At 37.1% G+C, this 22,759-nt stretch overlaps 1 protein-coding gene across 6 annotated transcripts in view; it reads right to left on the bottom strand.

The window, feature by feature from the left end:
- The window catches only part of elmod1 (ELMO/CED-12 domain containing 1), a 49,149-nt gene that overhangs the window by 1,723 nt on the left and 24,667 nt on the right, over positions 1–22,759 (bottom strand). For 5 of the 6 annotated variants that reach the window (XM_069891260.1, XM_069891259.1, XM_069891258.1 and 2 more), the window contains 2 exons: positions 4,124–4,174; positions 2,439–2,572 (listed from right to left, as the gene is read on the bottom strand). In XM_069891260.1, coding sequence (XP_069747361.1) covers positions 2,439–2,572; positions 4,124–4,174 — 185 coding nt within the window. Of the gene's footprint in view, positions 1–2,193; positions 2,279–2,438; positions 2,573–4,123; positions 4,175–22,759 lie in introns of those variants that run through there. The other variant, XM_069891261.1, reaches the window with a different exon arrangement.

Below are 22,759 nucleotides of genomic sequence, written 5' to 3'. Positions count from 1 at the left end.
ACATTCACCCCTCCTGCATGCACCAGGTCCCAGATGAAGATGGTGTCCTGTTGACCATCCTGATACTCCACATAGGCTAGGATGGCCAGCCTTGAAGTGCTAAAGGTGCACTTCTTTTGATTATAGGTCGGATTGACGCTTTTAGCTGCCTGGAGAAACGTGGAGGTTGGTGTCATGGTCCTGTTGGTCATAGCAGCAGATGGTCACATTGTCCCATGTAGGGAAATGTGGCCTTGAGTCCATAGTCGTCGACTATGTGGTCAATCCCCCTCTGGAAAACAGAGACCCCGTTGGTGACTCTGAAAGGGATGTGGAGGAAGTTATAGAGGCAGCCGTTCATCTCAAAGGCAGTGTATGGACTGTCCTCTGGCTCGATTGGTAGCTGGTGGTAAGCCAACTTGAGGTTGATGGTTGAGAAAACATGGAACTGGGCGATCTTGTTGACCATGTTGGCGATGCGGGGAAGTGGGTAGGCGTCCAGCAGGAGAAGCCATTTATGGTCTGACTGTAGTTAATGACCATGCGTTGTTTCTCTCCGCTCTTTACTACCACTACTTGGGCTCTCCATGGGCTGGTGCTGCGTTCTGTGACCCCTTCTGCTAGGAGCCATTTGACCTCCGCTTTAATGAATGCTTTGACCCCGAGGCTGTATTGTCTGATCTTAGTGGCTTCTGGCTTGCAGTCAGGGGTGAGGTTCTCGAACAGGGGCAGTAGTGGGACCCAGAGAGTAAAGAGGCCACAGGTTGTGTCCAAGGGGGTTAGGCAGTTCAGAAGTTTGATGTTGCAGACTGAGGGCTGGATGGGGACCTTTGAACTGCATAAGGACACTCTGTAACTGGCACTGGAAGTCCAGTCCCAGTATGACCGACACGCAGAGGTGCGGCATGATCAGGAGTTTAAAGCTCCTGTACTCGGTGCCCTGCACCATCAGTGTCACAGTGCAGTAGCCACTGATCTCAGCTGAGTGGGATTTGGAGACCAAGGAGACCTTGCATTGCATTGGGGGAGTATTGCTGTATAGTACCTGGGTGGATGAAGCTCTCAGTGCTTCCTGTGTCAAATAAACAGTTTGTAGGGTGCCCGTTTACCTTGACGCTCATCATGGCTTTAGCCAGTTGATGTGGGTTATCTTGGTCGAGGACAATGGAGACGAGCATCTGGTCGCTGTCCGAGTTGCTTCTGTGTTGGTTTGGTGGTGCTCGCCAAGATGGCTGCCCCCATGTTGCACACGCTGTGTTGTCCCTTGCTGCAAGAAGTGAGGCTGCCCCGGGTTGTCGTCCCCAGAGCCTGGTCGATCCTTCCCTAGCCACCGGAAGTGACACCTCAGGTGAAGCCAGAAATGGGCCAGTCCAAGATGGCGGCGACCGTTGGCCTCATGTGGCGCTGCTGGGGGAAGGTTGGGACCTACACACTTTGATATAGCCCCTTTCTTCCTGCAAGTGGAGCATGTGACATTTCAGGCTGGGCAGCTCTTCCTGGGGTGCTTCCCATGCCCGCAGAAGGAGCTCCTCTCGCACTTGATAGCGGCGGGATTGATGTGGAACCCCATGTCCCAAGGTGGCAGTGCCCACATTCCCTACGTGGAAGCTGCGTTGCCTGAAGAGTATACTTCGGTGCTGTCTCCAGTGATTTAACCAAGTCCACTACTTCCTGCAAGCTCCGATCAGCCTTTTCCAGGAGTCCCTGTCTGATGTAGTCAAAGTTAAACCCAGGCACGCACAAGTCCTGTATTAGGCCTTTGAGGTGGGCAGCTGCAGAGACTTTTCAGAAGTCTTAGGCTCGCCCCAGCTGCTACAGTGCCTGCATACTTGTCAATCAACTCACCTGGCACTTGTTTTCAGCTGCCCAGGAGGAATTGCGCGTTTATGACATTTGTCGGGGCCCAGTACTGCTTCTGCAGGAACTCCATTGCTTCAGAGTAAATGGTATGGTCTCCTATTTGGAAAACTCAGTGGCCAATCTGAGCGAAGAGCACTTCCCTCCTATCTTCTTTGCTCTACGCGTTGTTGCGCCTCATGAATGCGTTGAGGCAGTGCACCCACTGGTCAAATTTAGTCGAGGCCTCTGAATCCTTAGGGTCAGTGTCTAATTTATCCGCCCGTATTATCTTGTTCATGGTCTAAGATTAAGGTGATTAAATTATACTACCAATCAACCACAATCAGACAGAGAATCATGATTAATAGGCTTTAATTATCTTAAAGTGTCAGCACAGCTTGCATGTTGCTGGCCCAGTTCCAAGGCAGGGATTTGAGCGTAACAGCTTTTATGGGGATATCTGGGAGGGAGGAGTCACAGGTTCAGGTTCAGCCCATACATACATATATATATATACACATAATGGTAGCATCACATTACCCAAGCTTTCAGGGAAAATTAAAGGTATTTACACTGGAAACAATGATGTAAATGATGCTTTATGTTAGGAATCAACTTACAGAAGACCTTGTGGAAGTGAAAGAGTGATGGTGCTTCTGGAGCAATGTTGTACAAATGAGTTTTCAATGATCCACTTATAAGCAAAGAGTATCCAAGGTCAGTGATATTAATTCCCACTATAGCAAATGAAAACCTGTAAGTTAGAGAATAAATACACATTTACAATAGCAGAATAATACATCAAAGCTCTACAGCATTTAGTCAAAAAATTTTCCCTCAATAAATTGTCATTTGGTAGGATTCTCTAATAGACACAAAGGAGGCAATAAAGAAATAAAAAGACAACCCAATGTTATTTATTGCTCTTAGTCTCTTGGAATCAAGTTTGATCTGGCTTCTACATTGGTTATAGGAGTCCAAGGTAGCTAATGAGTTTAAAATCAGAATCAGGACTGTACCACAGAGAGGGCAGGAGAAGGTAGCAGATGTAGGTAACTGGAGGCTCATTAGGTGGTGTGCTTCTTCTGCTGCTTACAAAGAAATTCATTGCTTCCGCAATACATGGCCTTGAGGTGCTCTATACCACCATGAATGCTCTTCCCCCCACCACTTTGAATGTTCAAGGGCTAGATGTTTTCAAAAGTTGATGGAGATATTGAACTTCTGCAAAGCAGCTTTAAATATATCCTTGAATATTTCTACCTGTCTGTCTGGTAAACATTATTTTGCTAGAGCTCATTATTGTTCTTGTTTTAAAAGTCTAGGGTTGGGCATGTGAATGATAGGTCCTGTCCAATGTGCCCAACTGGAAAACTAACACCTTGATGCTCTGTATTTTGGCCTGGGAAAGCATAATGATGTTGAGCTATTTATCCTTCCGGTGGCTTTGCGGTTTTTAGTGGAGAAAGTTTTGCTGGTTCTTTTCAATTGCCTTGAAATTCTGTTAAATCCTTCCAGGATTTCTGAAATGGAAGGTGTTCAATAAAAAAGCCTAGAAGTTAATAAATAGAGATGAATGGTATCCAATTCTGAAGATCAGAGATAATGGTGGTACAAACAGCATAAAGGAAGTGAATGTGTGCACCATTCTGTTAAGGTGAACAGGCCTCTCCATCCTCAAGGAGGAAAATTGATCAAATAGGTATATTTCTTGACACAGAACAGACTGTGCCCCACAACAATGTGAAATAAATTATGAACTAAGATATGCAAAAGAAAAACATCTGTGCAAGTGACAGCCCCAAAAAAAACCCACTATATTAATTTTTTTTGTTAAACAGTGAAATTGTACGTTGATTTTTTTCCCCGTGTGTCACAAAGCATATCCAAAAAGATGCTCACCCAATCTGCCTTTTGGCCAATGCAGTTCTAAACAGTTATTCCTCTTGCAGATCAAAAGCTTTAATTCAGTTCATCTCAGCCCTGGATGCCATAACCTTTGGTTTGGAAGCATGCAACCCATTCCAAGTTAAAATACAACCTTATAAATCTACAATGCAGCATGTTAGTTGTACACTAGATGCACAACCGGACCTCCAATTTCCACATGATGGTCATCTATGAATTAATTTCTACTGAACATCTAATTTTGATAGTTTATCATACAGTTCTAGATCTTCTCTCAATGGGTGATGTTTACATCAGTTTATTTTGTTCGTGAAGAATTTATATCGATACAACCAACTATTTATCAGGTAGTTTATAAATATTATTTTTAATGGCAGAGTACAAGTGCAATACTCACCCAATTGCCTGATCAAATTTTTTCTTTTCCAATTCTTTCTTATTCAATTTGCTGTTAAAAAAATTAAAACATGAATCATTTGTTCAATCAATGTTTTTCTTTACAGTAAATCTGCTCTTAACCATGAACACATGGCAACTGGATTTCATTTACAAACATTTGTTCACTTTTCAAACTGAAAGATCTTGGCTGCTTCCCATATTATATAAATTAGGACAAGAAAAACAATCCTGATAAAATATTACTTCAATCTGCTTTTATTATGTTTGATCTTTTTAAAGGAGAGTGTTCTAATTCATATGAAAATCAGCTTTGACAATTTTAAGAAATAACACTAATAAGCCATATGGCCTCTGCATCTGCTTCGCCCTTCATTAGATAATTTTAGATTTAGAACAGAGATGAGGAGAAATTTCTTTAGCCACAGGATGGTGAATCTGCAGAATTCATTGCCACAGAGGGCTATGGAGGCCAAATCATTGGATATATTTCAAGCAGAGGTGAGTAGATTCTTGATTAAAAGGGCATCAATGATGAGCAAAAGGGGAAAATAGATCAACCATGATTTAAATGGTAAATCAAACTCAATGGGTCAAATGGCCTAATTCTACTCTTATGGACGCATAGGGTCCTATAATGGCTTAGCCCACACATGTCAAACTCAGGCCCGCGGGCCAAATTTAGCCCGTGATATAATTATATTTGGCCCGCAAGATCATATCAAATATGTATTAGAGCTGGCCCGCTGGCTGCCGCGCCAGTATAGTGCATGCACAGCTAATACTACAAATCCCAGAATGCTTTGCAAATGCGTTGGCGCCTGCCCGTCAGCCCGCTAATCGCCCCCACCTTCTCCGTTTACTTTCATTAGCATCTACGACCTGTCACCCAACTCACATGTAATAAACCCCTTACGATAAATGGCCAAACGAAAGACAGAAAACAGGACCTTTCAAGACAGGTGGGAGGCAAACTCTGACCCCAGAGTTTGATGAACTTGCATCTAAGAAGAGATGCCAAGTATCTGGTTTAGACCCAGGTGCATCAGAGTAAATCACAGTGTAGAAAGCAAAGCTTGGATTAATATTTTCTTTGGTTAACTTTGGACTGTTCATAGTTGAAAGATTGGATTTTCATTGAAGCAAGTAGTTATTTTTTTGACTTGTTGGCTTGTGAAAAAAAATACATTTAAAAGGAGCTTAAAGGCTATAGAGAAATATTATTTATTGAATATTTTATTTCTCATTTGTTAATGCTTCTTCTGGAAAGAGTTTAACCAAAACTATTATTAAACATTTATTTTAATAAGAAAAAGTTTAACATTACAAATGTTGAAAGAAAACATGCAGATGTTGTTGAAAATTTTCAATAAATATTTAGTTTGGCCCACGACTTAGTCCAAGTTTTTAATTTTGGCCCTCTGTGAATTTGAGTTTGACACCCCTGGCTTAGCCCATCATAACCCATGATATCCATAGATTTCAAAACTATCAATCTCAGCCTTGAATATACTGAATAGCTACATATGGACATATCAGACACAACTTTTAGTGCAAAATTTACAATCCAAATATTTCAGAAGGGAACTCGTGACCATGGATGTCCTCAATGTCTTAAGATGTATATGGTGCTGTCATTACAACTGCACTGAGATTCTGAATTCTTTATGGAATCCAGCAGCAGAAATTTGCAGTTATGCTTGGAAATTTGTCTAATGATCCTGTGCAGAATGGTTATGGCACAGCAACTCATTTGGTAGGCACTCCATTCACAACCATTCATTCACACCAGCATGGACTCACAGTAGCAACAGTTCCTACCAGCTACAGGATGCAATGTAGCAATTCACCAAGACTCCTTAGATAACACCCTCCAAATCCACAACTTCCACCAGCTAAAAGGACAAGGACAACAAATGCTTGTGTTACCACCAGCTGGAAATTACCCTCCAAGCTGCATGCCATCCTGGATTAAAAATATGTTGCTGTTCTTTTACTGTACTCGAGTCAAAATCCTGGAACTCCCTCCCTCAATGAATATGGCTACATTTACACCTGAAAGAGTGCAGCAATTCAACAAGGCAGCTCCATCACACTCGCAGGAGCAATTAAATGGCAGCTCAACTGCAAAGCCAATATCCTTTGAACAAATATTTTTTTAAAAAAAAGGACATGAGGGTACAATGGGATTTGGATAGATTCAATGTGGCATGAGAAAATGTGAAATTGTCAACTTTTGCAAGAAAAATAAAAATATATATAGCCTCAAGTTATTCTGCAGCCTCAAGTCATGAAGATGGGATGATGTGTACAGACACTCAATGTCTCCAAAGGGACTTTCTTTTCCTTTTCTTTTTGTTCGTGATAGGGGTGCTGGAGTAATAGTGCCCCTTGGTGTACCTTTACAGATCAAACAAAAAAATGATTTTGTGTACATGAATTCTGATAATCTGCAATATTTTTGATTTTAGCATTACCAGATTGTTACTACCTGAACACGCTTTTAACTTTTTCCTTAAAACTTGTAATAAATGTCCAATTGAATAAGACATATTTAAAGGTGGTGTGGGAACTGGGGCCCAGCTGAGTCGAAAGGGAGTGCCTCAAGCATCACTGGTGAGATGGATTATCAGAGTTTACTGTATAGGAGAGTGGCAAGTGTGCTATGGAAGACAGGGCAGGAACATTGTATGTTGTGTGCAATTAGTACATGCTGAGCTTCCCTCTTCATTCTTCACATGACAAACCTTTGCATTTTGGAAATATTTGCAGCTCTAATTCTATGGTCAAGATATTCTTCCTGAGGCAGACAAAATAAAATTTGTACACGATACTCCAAATGTGGTCTCACCAAGTCCTACATTGTTTGTGCACAACTTCCTTCTGTATTCCAAATCCTTTCCAATAAACGTCAATGCACCATTTGCTTTTCCAATTATTTGCTGAATCTGCAATTCTACATTCTATGTATATTGAACCAGCACCCTAGGGCTCTCCTACATAAACTATTGTCATTAAAAAAGAAAACACATTCCAATCAGCATCGGGATCTCTTGTTTCCATGCTTTCTATTAAAGTGCACACCAATTTTCCAACAATAGTTTGCATGCCATCTTCTTCCCTTTCAGTTAACCTATGACCTCTAGCTTAGCAGATTCTTTGTGCCCTCATCATAACTCATATATGCATCAAATTACATATCAAACTTCTATACACTTATTGACCATTTAATTACTAACAGTTGAATGTCTAAAAATGGCCGTCGTTACTTGAAAAAGATGTTTTTGTTCTTTGATCTACCCATGCTAATAATCAACTTCCACTCAGTAATTCAATCATTTATATAATATTTTATCAAATGTCTTTTGGAAATTTAAATATATTAAATACCAATAGTTCCCTCTTATTTAGAATCAGAATTTATTGTCATGAACAAGTCACAAAATATGTTGTTTTGTAGCATCATCACAGTACAAACATTCATCTAAACCATTTTGCAACAAAAAACAAAAATAGTGCATGAAAAGTCAAAGTAAGTCAGTGTCTTTGGTTCATTGATCATTCAGGAATCTGATGGCAGCGAGGAAGAAGCCGTCCTTGTGCCACTGAGTGCTCAACTTTAGGCTCCTGTATCTGTTTACTGATGGTGGCAGAGTGAAGAAGGCATGGCTTGGGTGGTGAGGGTCTTCGAGGCTGGAGGCTGTTTTCTTAAGACACTGCCTCTTGTAGATGTCCTTGATCGAGTGAAGAGTGGTGCCCATGATGTTGCAGGCCAAGTTAACAACGCTCTGGAGTTTATCGTTGTACTGAGGTACAAGGACTGCCTAAAGAAATCTCTTGGTGCCTGCCACATTGACCCCCGCCAGTGGGCTGATATCGCCTCAAACCGTGCATCTTGGCGCCTCACAGTTCGGCGGGCAGCAACCTCCTTTGAAGAAGGAGGTTGCTCCTCCAAGTTAAAGGTGGCCATGGACACATACATCAGTGCAGGGGTGTGGCACGGAAATTAAATAGTTGGCCACTGGGAGATCCCAATCACTGATGCAGACAGAGCGAAGGTGCTCAGCAAAGTGATCTCCCAGTCTACTGACAGAGCAATCTATTAAATGATTTAAGGAGCCATCTGTTACCATATTCTTAATGATGGATTCCAGCATTTTTCACAATTGGGAACATCTTTAATAGATTTCCAATTATTAGTCTCTTGCTTCTTTCTTAATTAAATACATGACATCTGTTACATTCCAATCTGCAATGACAATACCAAAATCTAAGAAACTGAAACCCATCAGTCCTAAGATATGTTTGCTTTTCCCTTACTTTTGCACAAAATTCACTAGGCTAATTTCTGTGATTATGGAATTGTTTGATCAGGAATGGCTAACAAAGTTAGACTTGCATTCTTTGAAATTTAGTGATCGTACAGTATCCTGGGAATGGACAGGATAAGATATTTTCAAAAAAATGTAATGTCTACTGAAGTTAACAAACAGCTTAGAGGTTCTGGATTAATGAAGTAATAGACTGAGCATCTTTTTTGAGTATAACTGACAGAGTAATTAAAAGAAAGTGTTTGGAAGAGAGTTTTTCTCCTACTAAGCCCAAGCTTGACAGAGCACACTGGCCTCTGGTTCTCAAGCCAATCTCGAAACATCATTCACGTTCAGTAATTCTTTGTTTTCATTACTATCAAAAGAGGATTGTGCTATTCGTGAAGCTCATTGGAATATAAATTTGAAATATCAGGATCAACAAATTAGAATCATTGAAGATTTTTGCTTTGAAGTTATGGAGAATCAGAAATAATATGGAGGTGTTATGACTGACTTATACAAGAAAGGATTTAGACCTCTGTTGTATTCAGTCTGTCTGTGAATCACTTTGGAAGATGGCCATGAGAACTTTTTGAATTCGATGGATGCTGCTCGCAAAGTTTTGGCTGACTCAGTTTCTACTTCAAGTTTGATATGAACTAATAGACTCTGTTTTAATGTGTTCTCATCTTGAAAGCGTCTTTTTTTTGTTTGGGGGAAATTGTTTTTATCTTAATTGACTTAATAATTACGTTTTTTAAATTTCAACTTTATTTTGTTCATCTTTTAATGTTGACAGTATTTGCCCATTTTGATTATTCATTTATTAAATCCACAAGTTATATACTGAACGTAGTTTATTATTTGACCACGGGAAAGTAGGTTTGCATGGTTAGTTTATTATATGACCATTGGAAAATGCAGTCAGCACCAAAATAACATAATATGCACTTAATTTATTTTAGGTTTGGACAATTTTATAATAATCGAAGTTATCGTGTTCATATTACTGAGGTTGGAAAGTTAAATGTGGATTTTTATAGTTTAAGGAGCCTTTTTGATATTATTCTGCAGGTTGAATGTTTACAAATTTTGATGATGTTAATGCTTTTTTTATTTTATCTGATAATGGGAACGAGATGCGTTTCTACTGTGCATATGAATATATTGTCCATCTTTACAGCGAACTTTTTATTTTTTCACATTGTTTAAAGTTCTTTACTATAGAATTCTTTCTTTGGGGAAATTTTTTTTTAAATACAAAGACCCATTTTAAGTTTTACAGTAGAAGTGTGAGGGTTAAAATGTATTTTTTGAGCTGGTTGCAAATTTGTCTTGCAACCTTCAGAATTGAGAAGTTTGGGTGGGAGGGGTTTTTGGTTGGATTTTGATTCAATTTGCAAGGTTATTTTTGTTTCATGGTTGACATGTTCTCTGTTACAGCATGGTTTCAAGATGACTGCTCTTGGAATGAGTAAATAGTTGGATCATTTTCACAGCATTAATTAATATTAATTAAGAGTCATGATTAACTCAATTAGGCTTTTATCATTAAGGGTATGATTGTTCAGATTAAATGCCATAGGTTATTTGCTCATATCAGGCACCTAAAGGCTGATATTGAAACCTACATCAGGAAAAGGCTCATGTCTAAATGGAAAAGTCACTGTTTTCATTTTTCTACTGATGCTAAAATCAGGGGAGTTTCCATTTTAATTGATCAAAACTTTCCATTTGTACTTCATAACACTTTATCAGACAAACAAGGTCATTAATATTTTTCTTACAGGTAAATTATAAAATAAAATGGTTGTTTTTGCTAATGTCTATGCTTCTAACACTGACAAGCCATAATTTTATGTAAGATTTTTTTCAGATCTATTTGCTTTAAGTCAATACTCACTGGTATTGGGTGGGGGTTGACTAATTGTTGGCTAGATACTGTTCTAGATAGTTCTTCTTCTAAACCTGCTGTTCTAAGTAAATCTGCTGGTGTAATTCATTCCTTTTTAACAAATTTTGGTATTTCAGGTATTTGGCTTTTTTTATATCCTAATAACAGAGAACTTTTTTTTTCAAATGTGCATCGTACCTGTAGTCAGATTGACTCATTTTTAATAGATAATTTATTTAATTGATAAATCATGTGAAATTCAAGGAATATTGTTATCTGACCATTCTCCTGTTATTTTTGACATTCCTTTTACAAAGAAGCATTGGCATTTTATTTCTACCTTACTCCCAGGTAAAGAAGTTTTTTTGAATTTTATGGAAGAGCAATATTCACTTTTTCTTCACCTCCAACAATTTCTGATATTTTGGGATACTATGAAAGCACATCTGACAAAGTAAATTATTTCTTATACAGCTAATATAAAGACTAACAAGGATCAATTAGATTTAATCAATTAAACAAATTAACTTACAGTATGTAAAAGTTAAAAATCCTGATTTATATAAAAGGAGAGTTGAACAAAATTATATTTGATCTTCTTTTACTTATTCCATTGAACAGCATTTTTGAGAAATAAGTCAGTTTTATATCCACTTGAAAGGAAAGGCTGCTAAGAGACAAATTAATAAGATTTGGATGGCAGATGGCTCTCAGAGCATTCTAAAATAAATGATACCTTTAGAGAATTCTATACCAGATTGTATACTTCTAAATCTAATGATAGTACCTCAATGTTGGATTTTCTGGACTAACTTAATTTGCCTACGCTTTCTCAGAATAAATGTATGAGTCTGAAGGCACCTATTTCTCAAGAGAAGATACTTTTTTGCGATTTTCTCCTTATAGGTAAATCTCCAGGACCTGATGGGTACCCCATGGAATTTTATAAATCCTTTTCTTACCAATTTACAGCAATCAAAACCTTTTAATCTTCAATGTAGTTCTCGTCAAGGCTGTCCTTTAAGTCCATTACTTTTGATTTGGTATTAGAACCTTTAGCAATTGCTCAGTGAATGTACAGATTTTATAAGGATCCACAAGAATGGCATGTTTCCTTATATGCAGATGATCTTTTATTTTTTGTATCTAACCCAGGTGTTTCTTTACCAAGCACATTAACTTTGTTTTCTCATATTAGTCAGTTTTCTGGGTAAAAGTTGAATCTGTATAAAAGTGAACGTCTGCTTTTAAATGGTTTTCCTTTTAAAAGTGTGAAGGATCAATGAACCTATCTTAGCATTGCAATTACTAGGAGTTATAAACATCCATTTCCATGATTGGTTGCAAAAATTCCATTAAAATTTACCCAAATTTTTATATATTTTTCAATCTATACCAATTTTCATTCCCAATTATTTTTTGGACTCACTTGATTCGCTTATATATTCCTACATATGGCAAGGAAAACCCCCTCACTTAAATAAAGCTCATCTTTAAAAAGCTAAAAAGAATAGTATAGTTGCATTTCCTAATTTTAGATTTTATTACTGGATGGTCGATATATGTAATTTGCTGCTTCTGTTACAATTCAATAATCTATTTGACTGCCCATCATGGGTAGAAATGGAACTGAATTTCACTAAAAGTACTTCTATGGTGGCAAATTTTAGGGATTTTTAAGCCTCTTTATATAAACTAACTGATAATATGATAATTAGACACAGTTTGAGAATATGGGCACAATTAAGAAGTTTTTTGGATTTCAGAGTTTTTCTCTTGCCAGCTATTATATGATTATATCAGCCAGATGATTATATCTTATCATCTTTTTCAACCTTCGTTGCAAGATTCTATCTATAATGACTGGCATAGACTGGGTATTAAGACCTTTTTATTCAAAACAATTTTGCTTCCTTTGAACAATTGGTGGTAAAATTTAACTTGCCAAATACTTTAAAAAAAAGTTATTTACAAGTTAGACATTTTGTTCAGTCTCAGATCCCTGATTTTCCGTGAATTCCTGAGGCAAACATTCTTGATAAACTTTTTGATTTACAACCACATGCGAGGTAGAATAGAACAACAGGCTAAGAAAAAAAATCAAATTCTCTTAAAGGGACAGTCTGGCATGTCAACTTCAAAACATGAAGATTAAGCTAAAGTGCATTACTTGCCATGGGAGGAAGCTTCAGAAGATATGAAAGTGAACGATACTTCAAGCTCAGAAGAGGAAAAGACCAGAGGGGAAAAAAACTAAAAGAAATGAGTAAGATATGAATCTAAAATTGATGAACTTCAATTTAAAATTAATTTGACTTTCAAAAATAATTTTAAATTGTTATCAGAAGCATTGAGACAAGTTAAAACAGACTCGACAGTCAAAGTAGATAATGCACTGAAAATGATGAATAGTGTTACACAAAGAATGGATAAGCTGGAAAATAAAATTCAAGATGTTCGAGTGGATATGCAGTGTATTGATGATTGATTTAATGTATCTGAAGATTCAATGACTAGTTTATTCTCGATGAATGAAAAATTGTTGGAGAAAGGTGATTTTTGGAAAATTATAGAAGAAAATTAAAATAGTGGGATTATCTGAAGGGAAAGAAGGAGATGTGATTTGCTTCTTTCAAGGGTGGATACCAAAGATATTTGGAGAGGAACATTTTGAAAACAAGATTTTAATTAAAAGAGCCCATAGAGCTTTAAGACCAAAGCCAGGTTTGATCCAGAGACCCCGATCTATCCTGGTTAGATTTTTGAATTACCAGGAGAGAGAGAGGCTTCTGGGTTTGGCGATGAAAAGGGCTAATGTTACAAGTTCAGTGAACCCCATATACCAGCAGCAATAGAAATACACCAAAGCAATAATTCCTTAAACAAAATTAGTTTAAGGAGGAGTCACGTGATAGAGTAGTGGCCGGTCAGGGAATTCCAGCCCTCTCCGGAAAAGATGAAAAAAAACCGCACAAAAGACAAAGGTACAAGAGTAAAAATTAAAACAAAGTAAAAATAAAGGTGAGAAGAAAATGGCAGCGAAGAGAGAAAAGTCGAAAACAACGGGAAGAAGAGAAGATGAAAGAACGTCTGAAGAAAAAAGTGAAGGCCTTACCTGTCCGAGGAGGCCCGCCGCGGAGAGAGAAGCCCGCTCCCTCAGGTCAGTGGAAGTCCCGGGCTCGGGACTACAAAAATGGCTCGCAGAGCCGAGTAAAAGTGCGCAACCGCGCATGCGCGAGGAGTCGCGCATGCACGATGCGCATGAAAAAAAACACACTGACGGGAGGAAGGGACAGCTGCGGAGTCAATCTCCACAGCTGAGAGAGACAGCTGCAACACAGCAACAGGTGCAGAACACAGAAAATAATGACAACAAGAAGAGGGTAAAAAGAAAACAAGGAAACAACAGATGGTCAATCCAGAGGAAGAAGAAGAACAGAAAGAAATGGAAGAAGAGGAGAAACGCAAGACAATGGATATATCTTTTTTTAAAGAATATATGGAATCAGTGAAAGAATGGCAATTACAAGAATTTAATGAGATAAAAAGAAGGATTAAGAATGCAGAAGAAAAAATGAATAAAATAGAAATGGTCATATCAGAGATAGGAAAAAGAGTGGATAATGTGGAAGAAAGAGAAATAATCGTAGAAATGGAAGTAGAGGACTTAAAAGAGAAATTAGAAGAATCTAATAAAAAAGTTAGAGGCACATGAGCTGTTAGCTCAGAAGATAGATATAATGGAAAACTATAATAGAAGAAATAATATAAAGATAGTGGGCCTTAAGGAAGATGAAGAAGGCAAGAATATGAGAGAATTTATAAAAGATTGGATCCCCAGGGTCCTAGGAAGACCAGAATTACAGGAAGAAATGGAAATAGAGAGGGCACATAGAACATTAGCCTCGAAACCACAACCGCAGCAAAAACCAAGATCCATTTTAGTAAAATTTTTAAGATATACAACAATAGAAAATATATTGGAGAAAGCAATGAAGAAAATAAGAGAAGACAAAAAGCCACTGGAATACAAAGGTCAAAATTTTTTTTTCTATCCAGACATAAGTTTTGAACTCCTGAAGAAGAGGAAGGAGTTCAATACAGCAAAACCAATCTTATGGAAAAAAGGATATAAATTTATGTTAAAGCACCCAGCGGTACTTAAAATAGTTATTCCAGGGCAACAAAACAGACTATTCTCGGATCCAGAGGAAGCACGAAAATTTGCAGAACAACTACAAAACAAGCAGAGAGATGAAGACATATATATATATATATATATATATATATATATATAAAAATATATATCAGTGTATCCGTATTTAGAGGAAAATATATAGAGTATGGATAAGAGTAATAAGGGAATGAAAGGGAATAGAGGGAATAAGGAGGGAATTAAAAGAGTGACCTATGTTATATATGAAAATTGAAATGTTTTCCGGGGGGGGGGGGGCTGGGTGGGGAGGAGTTACGGTCACTGCAAAATCAGTTGACGCTTGCGAGTGAATTCGCAAATCCAAATGGAGAGGGGAGATGTGGTTGCCCGGCCAGGGATAAAGGGCAACTCAGGAGGGGGAGGGGAGAATGGGGTTAAAGAAGTTTTAAGTAGGAAAATAAGGAAAATGTTTGATGTTTTAGAAATGTTGTCTTATAAAGTGTTCAAAACAAGAAAGTAGAAATGGATAAGAAGGAAAGGTGATGATGGAGAAACGGAAAGGGAAGATAAACAAAGTATGAAATGGCTACGTTGAACTATATGACTTTAAATATTAATGGAATACATAACCAAATCAAAAGGAAGAAACTGCTAAATTTACTGAAAAAAAGAAAAAATTGAATAGCATTTGTGCAAGAAACACATTTAACTGAATTGGAGCACAAGAAATTAAAGAGAGATTGGCTAGGACATGTAACAGCAGCGTCGTATAATTCAAAAGCAAGAGGAGTAGCTATATTAATCAGTAAAAATATACCAATTAAAATAGAAGAGGAAATAATACATCCAGCAGGGAGATATGTAATGATAAAATGTAAGATATATTCGGAGTTTTGGAATCTACTCAATGTATATTCACCTAACGAAGAAGATCAAAAGTTTATGCAAGATATTTTTTTGAAGATAGCAGATATGCAAGGGAACATATTAATAGGAGGGGATTTCAACCTTAATTTGGATTCAAATATGGACAAAACTGGGAAAAAAATTAACAGAAAGAACAAAGTAACCAAATTTATAATTAAATCGATGCAAGAAATGCAACTTTTGGATATATGGAGGAAACAACACCCAAAGGAAAAGGAATATTCATATTATTCGGGTAGACATAAAACATACTCAAGAATAGACCTATTTCTGTTATCAGCTCGTTTGCAAGATAGAGTAAGAAAAACAGAATATAAAGCTAGAATATTATCGGACCATTCACCCTTGATATTGACAATAGAGTTAGAGGACATTCCTCCAAGAATGTATAGATGGAGATTAAACTCCATGCTACTTAAAAGGCAGGATTTTAGAGAATTCATTGAAAGACAAATTAAAATGTACTTTGAAATAAACACAGAATCAGTGAAAGATAAGTTTATACTATGGGATGCAATGAAAGCGTTCATTAGAGGGCAAATAATAAGTTATGTAACCAAGATGAAGAAGGACTACAATCAGGAAACAGAGCAGTTGGAAAGGGAAATAGTAAATATAGAAAAAGAATTAGCAATGAAGGAAGATACAACTAAAAGAAGAGAATTGGCAGATAAAAAAAATAAAATATGAAACACTACAAACGTATAAGGTGGAGAAGAACATAATGAAGACAAAGCAGAAATATTATGAACTAGGGGAAAAAACGCATAAAATTCTAGCATGGCAGCTTAAGACAGAACAAGCTAAGAGAATGGTATTGGCATCAAGGAAAAAAGACAAACAAATCACATATAATCCAACGGAGATTAATGAAAACTTTAGAGAATTCTATGAACAATTATACCAAACTGAAAACGAAGGGAAAGAAGGCAAAATAGATGAATTTTTAACTAAAATTGAACTACCAAAATTACAAATAGAGGAACAAAATAAATTAACAGAACCATTTGAAATAATAGAAATACAAGAGATAATAAAAAAACTACCAAATAATAAAACTCCAGGAGAGGATGGATTCCCAATAGAATTCTATAAAACATTTAAAGATTTATTAATTCCTCCCCTCCTGGAAGTAATCAACCAGACTGACAAAACACAAAGCTTACCAGATTCATGTAAAACAGCAATAATTACAGTAATACCAAAGCAAGGGAAAGATCCACTCGCACCAGCGTCATATAGACCAATATCATTACTTAACACAGATTATAAGATAATAGCTAAACTATTAGCAAACAGATTAGCAGAGCAGGTACCGAAAATGGTAAATCTAGACCAAACTGGATTTATTAAAAAAAGGCGGACAACAAACAATATTTGTAAATTTATTAACTTAATTCATGCAGTAGAAGGGAGTAAAGCGCCAACAGTAGCAGTTGCTTTAGACGCAGAGAAGGCCTTTGACAGAGTAGAATGGAATTATTTATTCAAAGTATTGCAAAAATTCAGTTTACCAGAGAAGTATATTAATTGGATTAAAGCATTATATAAGGGGCCATTGGCGAAAGTGACAGTAAATAGATATATATCAAAGCAATTTAATTTAAGCAGATCAACAAGGCAGGGATGCCCACTATCACCCTTATTGTTCGCATTAGCTATAGAACCACTAGCAGAATTGATAAGAACAGAAAATAATATAAAAGGGATAAAAATAAAAGATAAGGAATATAAAATCAGTCTATTTGCGGATGATGTTATAGTATACTTAACAGAACCAGAACTATCAATAAAAGAATTATATAAGAAATTGAAGGAATATGGAGAAGTGTCGGGTTACAAGATTAACGTAAATAAAAGTGAAGCAATGCCAATGAATAATGCGGATTTCTCAAAATTTAAGAAGGAATCACCATTCAGATGGCAAATGCAAGCAATAAGATACCTAGGTATACAAATAAATAAAAATCTCGGCCATCTATATAAACTCAATTATTATCCATTAATGAAAAAATTACAGGGCGATTTAGAGCATTGGAAAGATTTACTACTAACACTAATAGGAAAGATAAACTGTATTAAAATGAACATTTTCCCAAGGATACTATACCTATTTCAGGCATTGCCAATACACTTGACAGAGAAATTCTTCAAGGAGTTAAAGAAAATAATAAGGAAATTTTTATGGAAAGGGGGGGAAACCAAGGATAGCACTAGATAAATTAACAGAATGGTATAAACAAGGAGGCTTACAATTGGCAAACTTTAAAAATTATTATAGAGCCGCACAATTAAGATACCTATCAGATTTTTATCAAACAAGGGAAAAGCCAGATTGGACTAGATTAGAACTAGATAAAATAGGGGAAAAGATACCTGAACACATATTATATAAATGGGATGAAAAATTGGTACAACGTAGGAGTTCTCCTACGTTGATTACATCATCTGCTCAATATTTGGAAGAAGATTCATGTAGAAAGGAATAAAACAAATTACCAATTACCAAAACTAATAATGACGCAAAATCAGTTACTCCCTTTTACAATAGATAACCTTTCCTTTAGAGAATGGGAGAAAAAAAGGGATCAAAAGAATAGAAAATTGTTTTTCAGGAAATAGATCCTTTGAACAAATGAAGGATAAATATAATATAACTCAAGATACAGTGTTGGCATATTACCAATTGAGATCCTACTTGAAGGACAAATTAGGAAGTAGTCTGAGGTTACCAGAGGGAAGTAACTTTGAATATGTGATTACAGATACAATGACAATCAAAAGATTTATAACAAATATGTATATTAAACTGCAAGAAAAGGAGAATGAGGAAACAAATGGTAAAACTAAACAAAAATGGGAACAAGATTTAAATATAAAGATAAAGAAGGAAACATGGGAGAAGTTATGCTCTGGAACGATGAGAAATACAATAAATACGAGGTTACGTATGATACAATATAACTGGATACACAGGCTATACATTACACCTCAAAAGTTAAATAAATGGGACCCAACAGTATCTGACAGATGTTTTCGTTGTAAAAAAGAAATGGGAACAACAATTCATGCAATCTGGACATATGAAAAAGTAGAAAAATTTTGGGAAGATCTAAACCAGATATTAAATAAAATTACAGAAAACAATATACCAAAAAACCCAGAGATCTTCCTCCTAAGTAACATAAAAAAATAAAGAATTTGGACTTGATTTGGATGGTGCACAAAAAAGATTTGTTAAGATAGCTCTAGCCGTAGCAAAAAAATGTATTATGTCAGCCTGGAAATTAGAAGATAATTTGAGAATACAACAATGGCATGTCGAAATGAATAAATGTATTCCATTAGAAAAAATAACATATAATTTAAGAAATAATATTGAAATATTTGAACAAATATGGGAGCCATACATGAAACACAATAGAGAAAACCTACCGGGGACATCTACCACCTAAATTAACGAAAGGAGAAGGAAATGAAAAGAATTGACTCAGTGGAATTTATTGTTTATTTTTATTGAATGACAACATTGTTTGACTGGTTTAATGTGTCTTAGATTTTGTACTTTAAATGAATGGGGGGGGGAGGTAGGGAGGGTGGGATGGGAGGAGGGTGGGGGAGAAAATGACACTGTATATATTTGAAAAGGAAAATGTATGTATCTTGGTCAGTGTGGTTTATGGTGTGAAAAATAAAAAATTTAACAAAATTAGTTTAATTCTCCAAGTATAGAACAAGATCAACACTCAACTTATCAACACTGTTATTTACACAATCCCTCCCCCTCCTAACCTAATCGAAGGTCAAGTGTGTGTCATGTGTTTTCAAGAAAGTCCTTTTTACTGGCCAATCTTCCACTGTCAACGTTTCTAAGGCTCTAGTTTCCAGTAATCTTCAATCCTGTGCACAGAATCAGTCATTATATTCAAGCAAACTTCAGTGTTTTACTTAGAATTACCAGGCAGGAAAGTTGTGGAGGATTACAGAAAGATGGTTGTTGTTTATTGGACATCCCTGTCTTCCAGAAGAAACTTGTTCGCATTAGCTATAGAACCACCAGGTTCTTCTCACAAAATTCCTCTCTGCCACACCGGGAAAACTAGCTGCCACTCCTGATATCCACAGAGAATGCACTCTGGCTACCATATTAGAACTCTACCCTGTCTTGAAAAAAAACTTTTCAGCAGACTCCTCTTCTGTCCAGCGAACTTTCAGACTGCCTTCTCACTCATTCTCTGCCCCTCCCCTCCTGATGTTCCAGGCACTTTTTTTGGTTTTAGTTTGTAAATGTTGCAATTTCCAGGCTTTACAAAAAAAACTCATGGCCCCAACTCTCTGCAAATGTTTCAGTTTCTGGGGTGTGCTTGCAAATGTTGCTAAAGACCAAAACCTTGTTTACACATGCCCTCAGAACTTTGCAAGGAATTCTTCTGTCTGTAAAATACATGCAACCTAACAGCTAACCCAATTCTAATCCCTTTTATAAGCACATATTTAATTAACCCATTGCATCACACTAAGGAATATGGTCCTTTGAACTATGAAGGGGATAAAATTTCCATTTATCCAGATTGGAGTCAAAATTTGTAAGAGAGGAAATGTTGCCTGGATTGCAATATTTAGAATACAAAGAAGGATTGAGTAGACTGGGTCTTTATTCATTGCAGCGTAGAAGGTTGAGGGGGGTTTTGATGGAGGTATTTAAAATTATGAGGGGGATCAATAGAGTAGATGTGAATAGGCCCTTCTGCTTGAGGGTAGGTGAGATTGGAATGAGGGGTCATAAATTAAGGGTTAGGGGCAAAAGTTTAGAAGTAACATGAGGGGAAACTTCTTCACTCAGAGAGTGGTGGCTGAGTGGAATGACCTTCCGGAAGAGGTGGTTGCAGTAGGGCCATTTTTGTCATTTAAGAGAAGGTTGGATAAGTGCATGGATGTGAGGGGGTTGGAGGGTTATGGGCAGGGAGCAGGCAGGTGGGACTAGAGGAGATCACTTAAATCGGTGCAGATTAGAGGGGCCGAGATGGCCTGTTTCCGTACTGTAATTGTTATATGATTATATATATAAGGAGAGAATTTAATCTGGTTAAGAAAGTTTTGTCTGTTAAAGGTTATAGATTTATATTGCATTATTCTGGTACTTTATTCCTGCGAGAGTCAGGGGATGTGTTAAGTTGGATTCTGGCGGCTGCATGTGTTTTCGTGGTTTTGCCATGAGCCGTAAAATGGAGGGAGATAGTGCTGCATTTACAGTACTTATTGGGTAGGTTTTTTTTTCTTTTCAATAATTAAATCTGTTATACTTAATTTTAATGATCTTAACATTTTTGGATTGCTGATGGTGACGCTCAGGACAGAATTATTTTATGGGAGCTCTTCCTGGATGGGAGTGGTGAAAAGGGATTTTAAATATAAGGAAAAATGAATAAAGCAATTTAGATTATGTTTTAATGTTAATGGGATTAACAGAACAATAAAAAGGCTGAATATTGTCCTATATTAAGAAATTAGGAGTGGATATTGCATTAAAAAAAAATTCATTTAACAGGAAGCCTTCAACACCCAAGGCCCTTCAGGAGACATTCTTGCCTATAGTACTTCTCGAATCCCAGTTCCGATACCTGGTTCCCACGAGCCAGTCTCTAGCAGACCGCAGACTGTGTGGGTACTTTAACTGAAATTGCAGCCTGAGTAAGTCTTACAGCTGCTGAGACCCTTTCTACTCCACTGCTGTAGTCACCTTTTCCATGATTGTCTCCCATGCTTCTCCTTCTCAATGGGATTGTTCTCCCCATTTATGGTGTCCTGTGCTGGTCCAATACTCCCCCATGGTACTCTGCCCAGTACAGGTGCTGCCAACTTGGGCACAGACATTCAACCTGCCTTACTATCCTCAAAGACCGCCATGAACTTTATCTTTTTAATATTATTCTAAAGAATTAAAAATGACCTTTCACCAAGTATTGAGACAAAACATCTGTTTGGGCAGATGCCACTTTATTCCAAAGATATCCTTAAGTTATAATGCTATTTCCATATGGTCTTCATTAAGTAAAAACAGAAAATCCCAGAGATGAAAGGTCTGTGGCATGAATTGTTAACTATTTCTCTCTCACATCTGCTGTCTGACTATTTGAAAACCTCTAGTATATTCAGAATTTATTTCAGTGTTTTATTTTATTACTTGGACAGCTTTCAAAGTGGCAAGTAACGCACTTTAGGTTGCGAGGAGATTGGTGTTACTTCACCAAGCCACAATACAAACATTTCACCAGATATAAAAAGGCTTGTTTTCAATATGTCCATATTTATTCAAGATTCCTTTATTGTAAGGTAAAGTTCAGAACATACACTGTATTTTCACTCAAAGAACCCACACACAACGCACAGAAAATCATAAATTGCGTAAAAATATTTTCGTATTATGCGCACACGCATATATCACGTGGGTGTAGTATTCAAAATCCGACTAGCAATTTACATTTAAATAGGACATGAGACAAAGCTCAAATCAGGATCTGCCACAGTTAATATCCTGTAATTAACACCCAATCAACTTCCCCCAGAGGTATCAATCATCCATATCATAGATATCCTGCTGCAACACATTAACAAGCGTTGGAGAGGAATCAATTAAATAGATCAAAGACATCAGAGTTAAGCAGGATTTTAATTCTAATGTGATCTCTAATCAGAGGCACTTAATATGTCAATTTCCTCCCTCAGGGCAATTAACATTGATAAGGTGCAGTGCCCAAGACAGAATGTCCTGTTTATAGGAATACCATGGCATTCAAGTACAAAGATAGTCCCAAGATCAAAATTTCCCACACCCGCTATAAATTGTGCCCGTTCTTTCACTGATGCTATTGTATTCTCATACTTGCTATAATATTCCCACGTTCGCTATTAATTGCCGGTACATTGTCCCACGCCCGGTATTAATTATGCGCATTCTTTCAACATGTAAAAATGTTCTCATATAGCACACACACACATAACACACACATGGTGGGGGGGGGGGGGGGGGGGGAGAGAAAGAGATCTGGTTTGTAAAATAAGCATATAATGCGCAAGTTATATGTGTAGAAATACAATATTACATGAGATTGCCTTCTGCCTGCCATAAGGCAGACAAAGAGTCGCCATTAGTGTTGCCCAGTGGCCCTTACAGCAAGAGAGTCCCTTCAGAGTCACTTGAGTATCTGTGGATTTGCCTTCAGGCGTCTCACAGCCTCTGCAGACGTAAAGGCTCCTGTTCAATTCATTGGCAACCTGAGCTCCAGATCCAACCTCCAACATGATCAGGAAGACTTCAGTGCCTGAGGTGCTTCAGCAGCGCTTGAA

Source organism: Narcine bancroftii, chromosome 7 (genome assembly GCF_036971445.1).
Source record: "Narcine bancroftii isolate sNarBan1 chromosome 7, sNarBan1.hap1, whole genome shotgun sequence".
Lineage (NCBI taxonomy): Eukaryota > Metazoa > Chordata > Chondrichthyes > Torpediniformes > Narcinidae > Narcine > Narcine bancroftii.
Note: the sequence above shows the minus strand (reverse complement) of the source record. Positions and strands in the feature narration are given on the sequence as shown.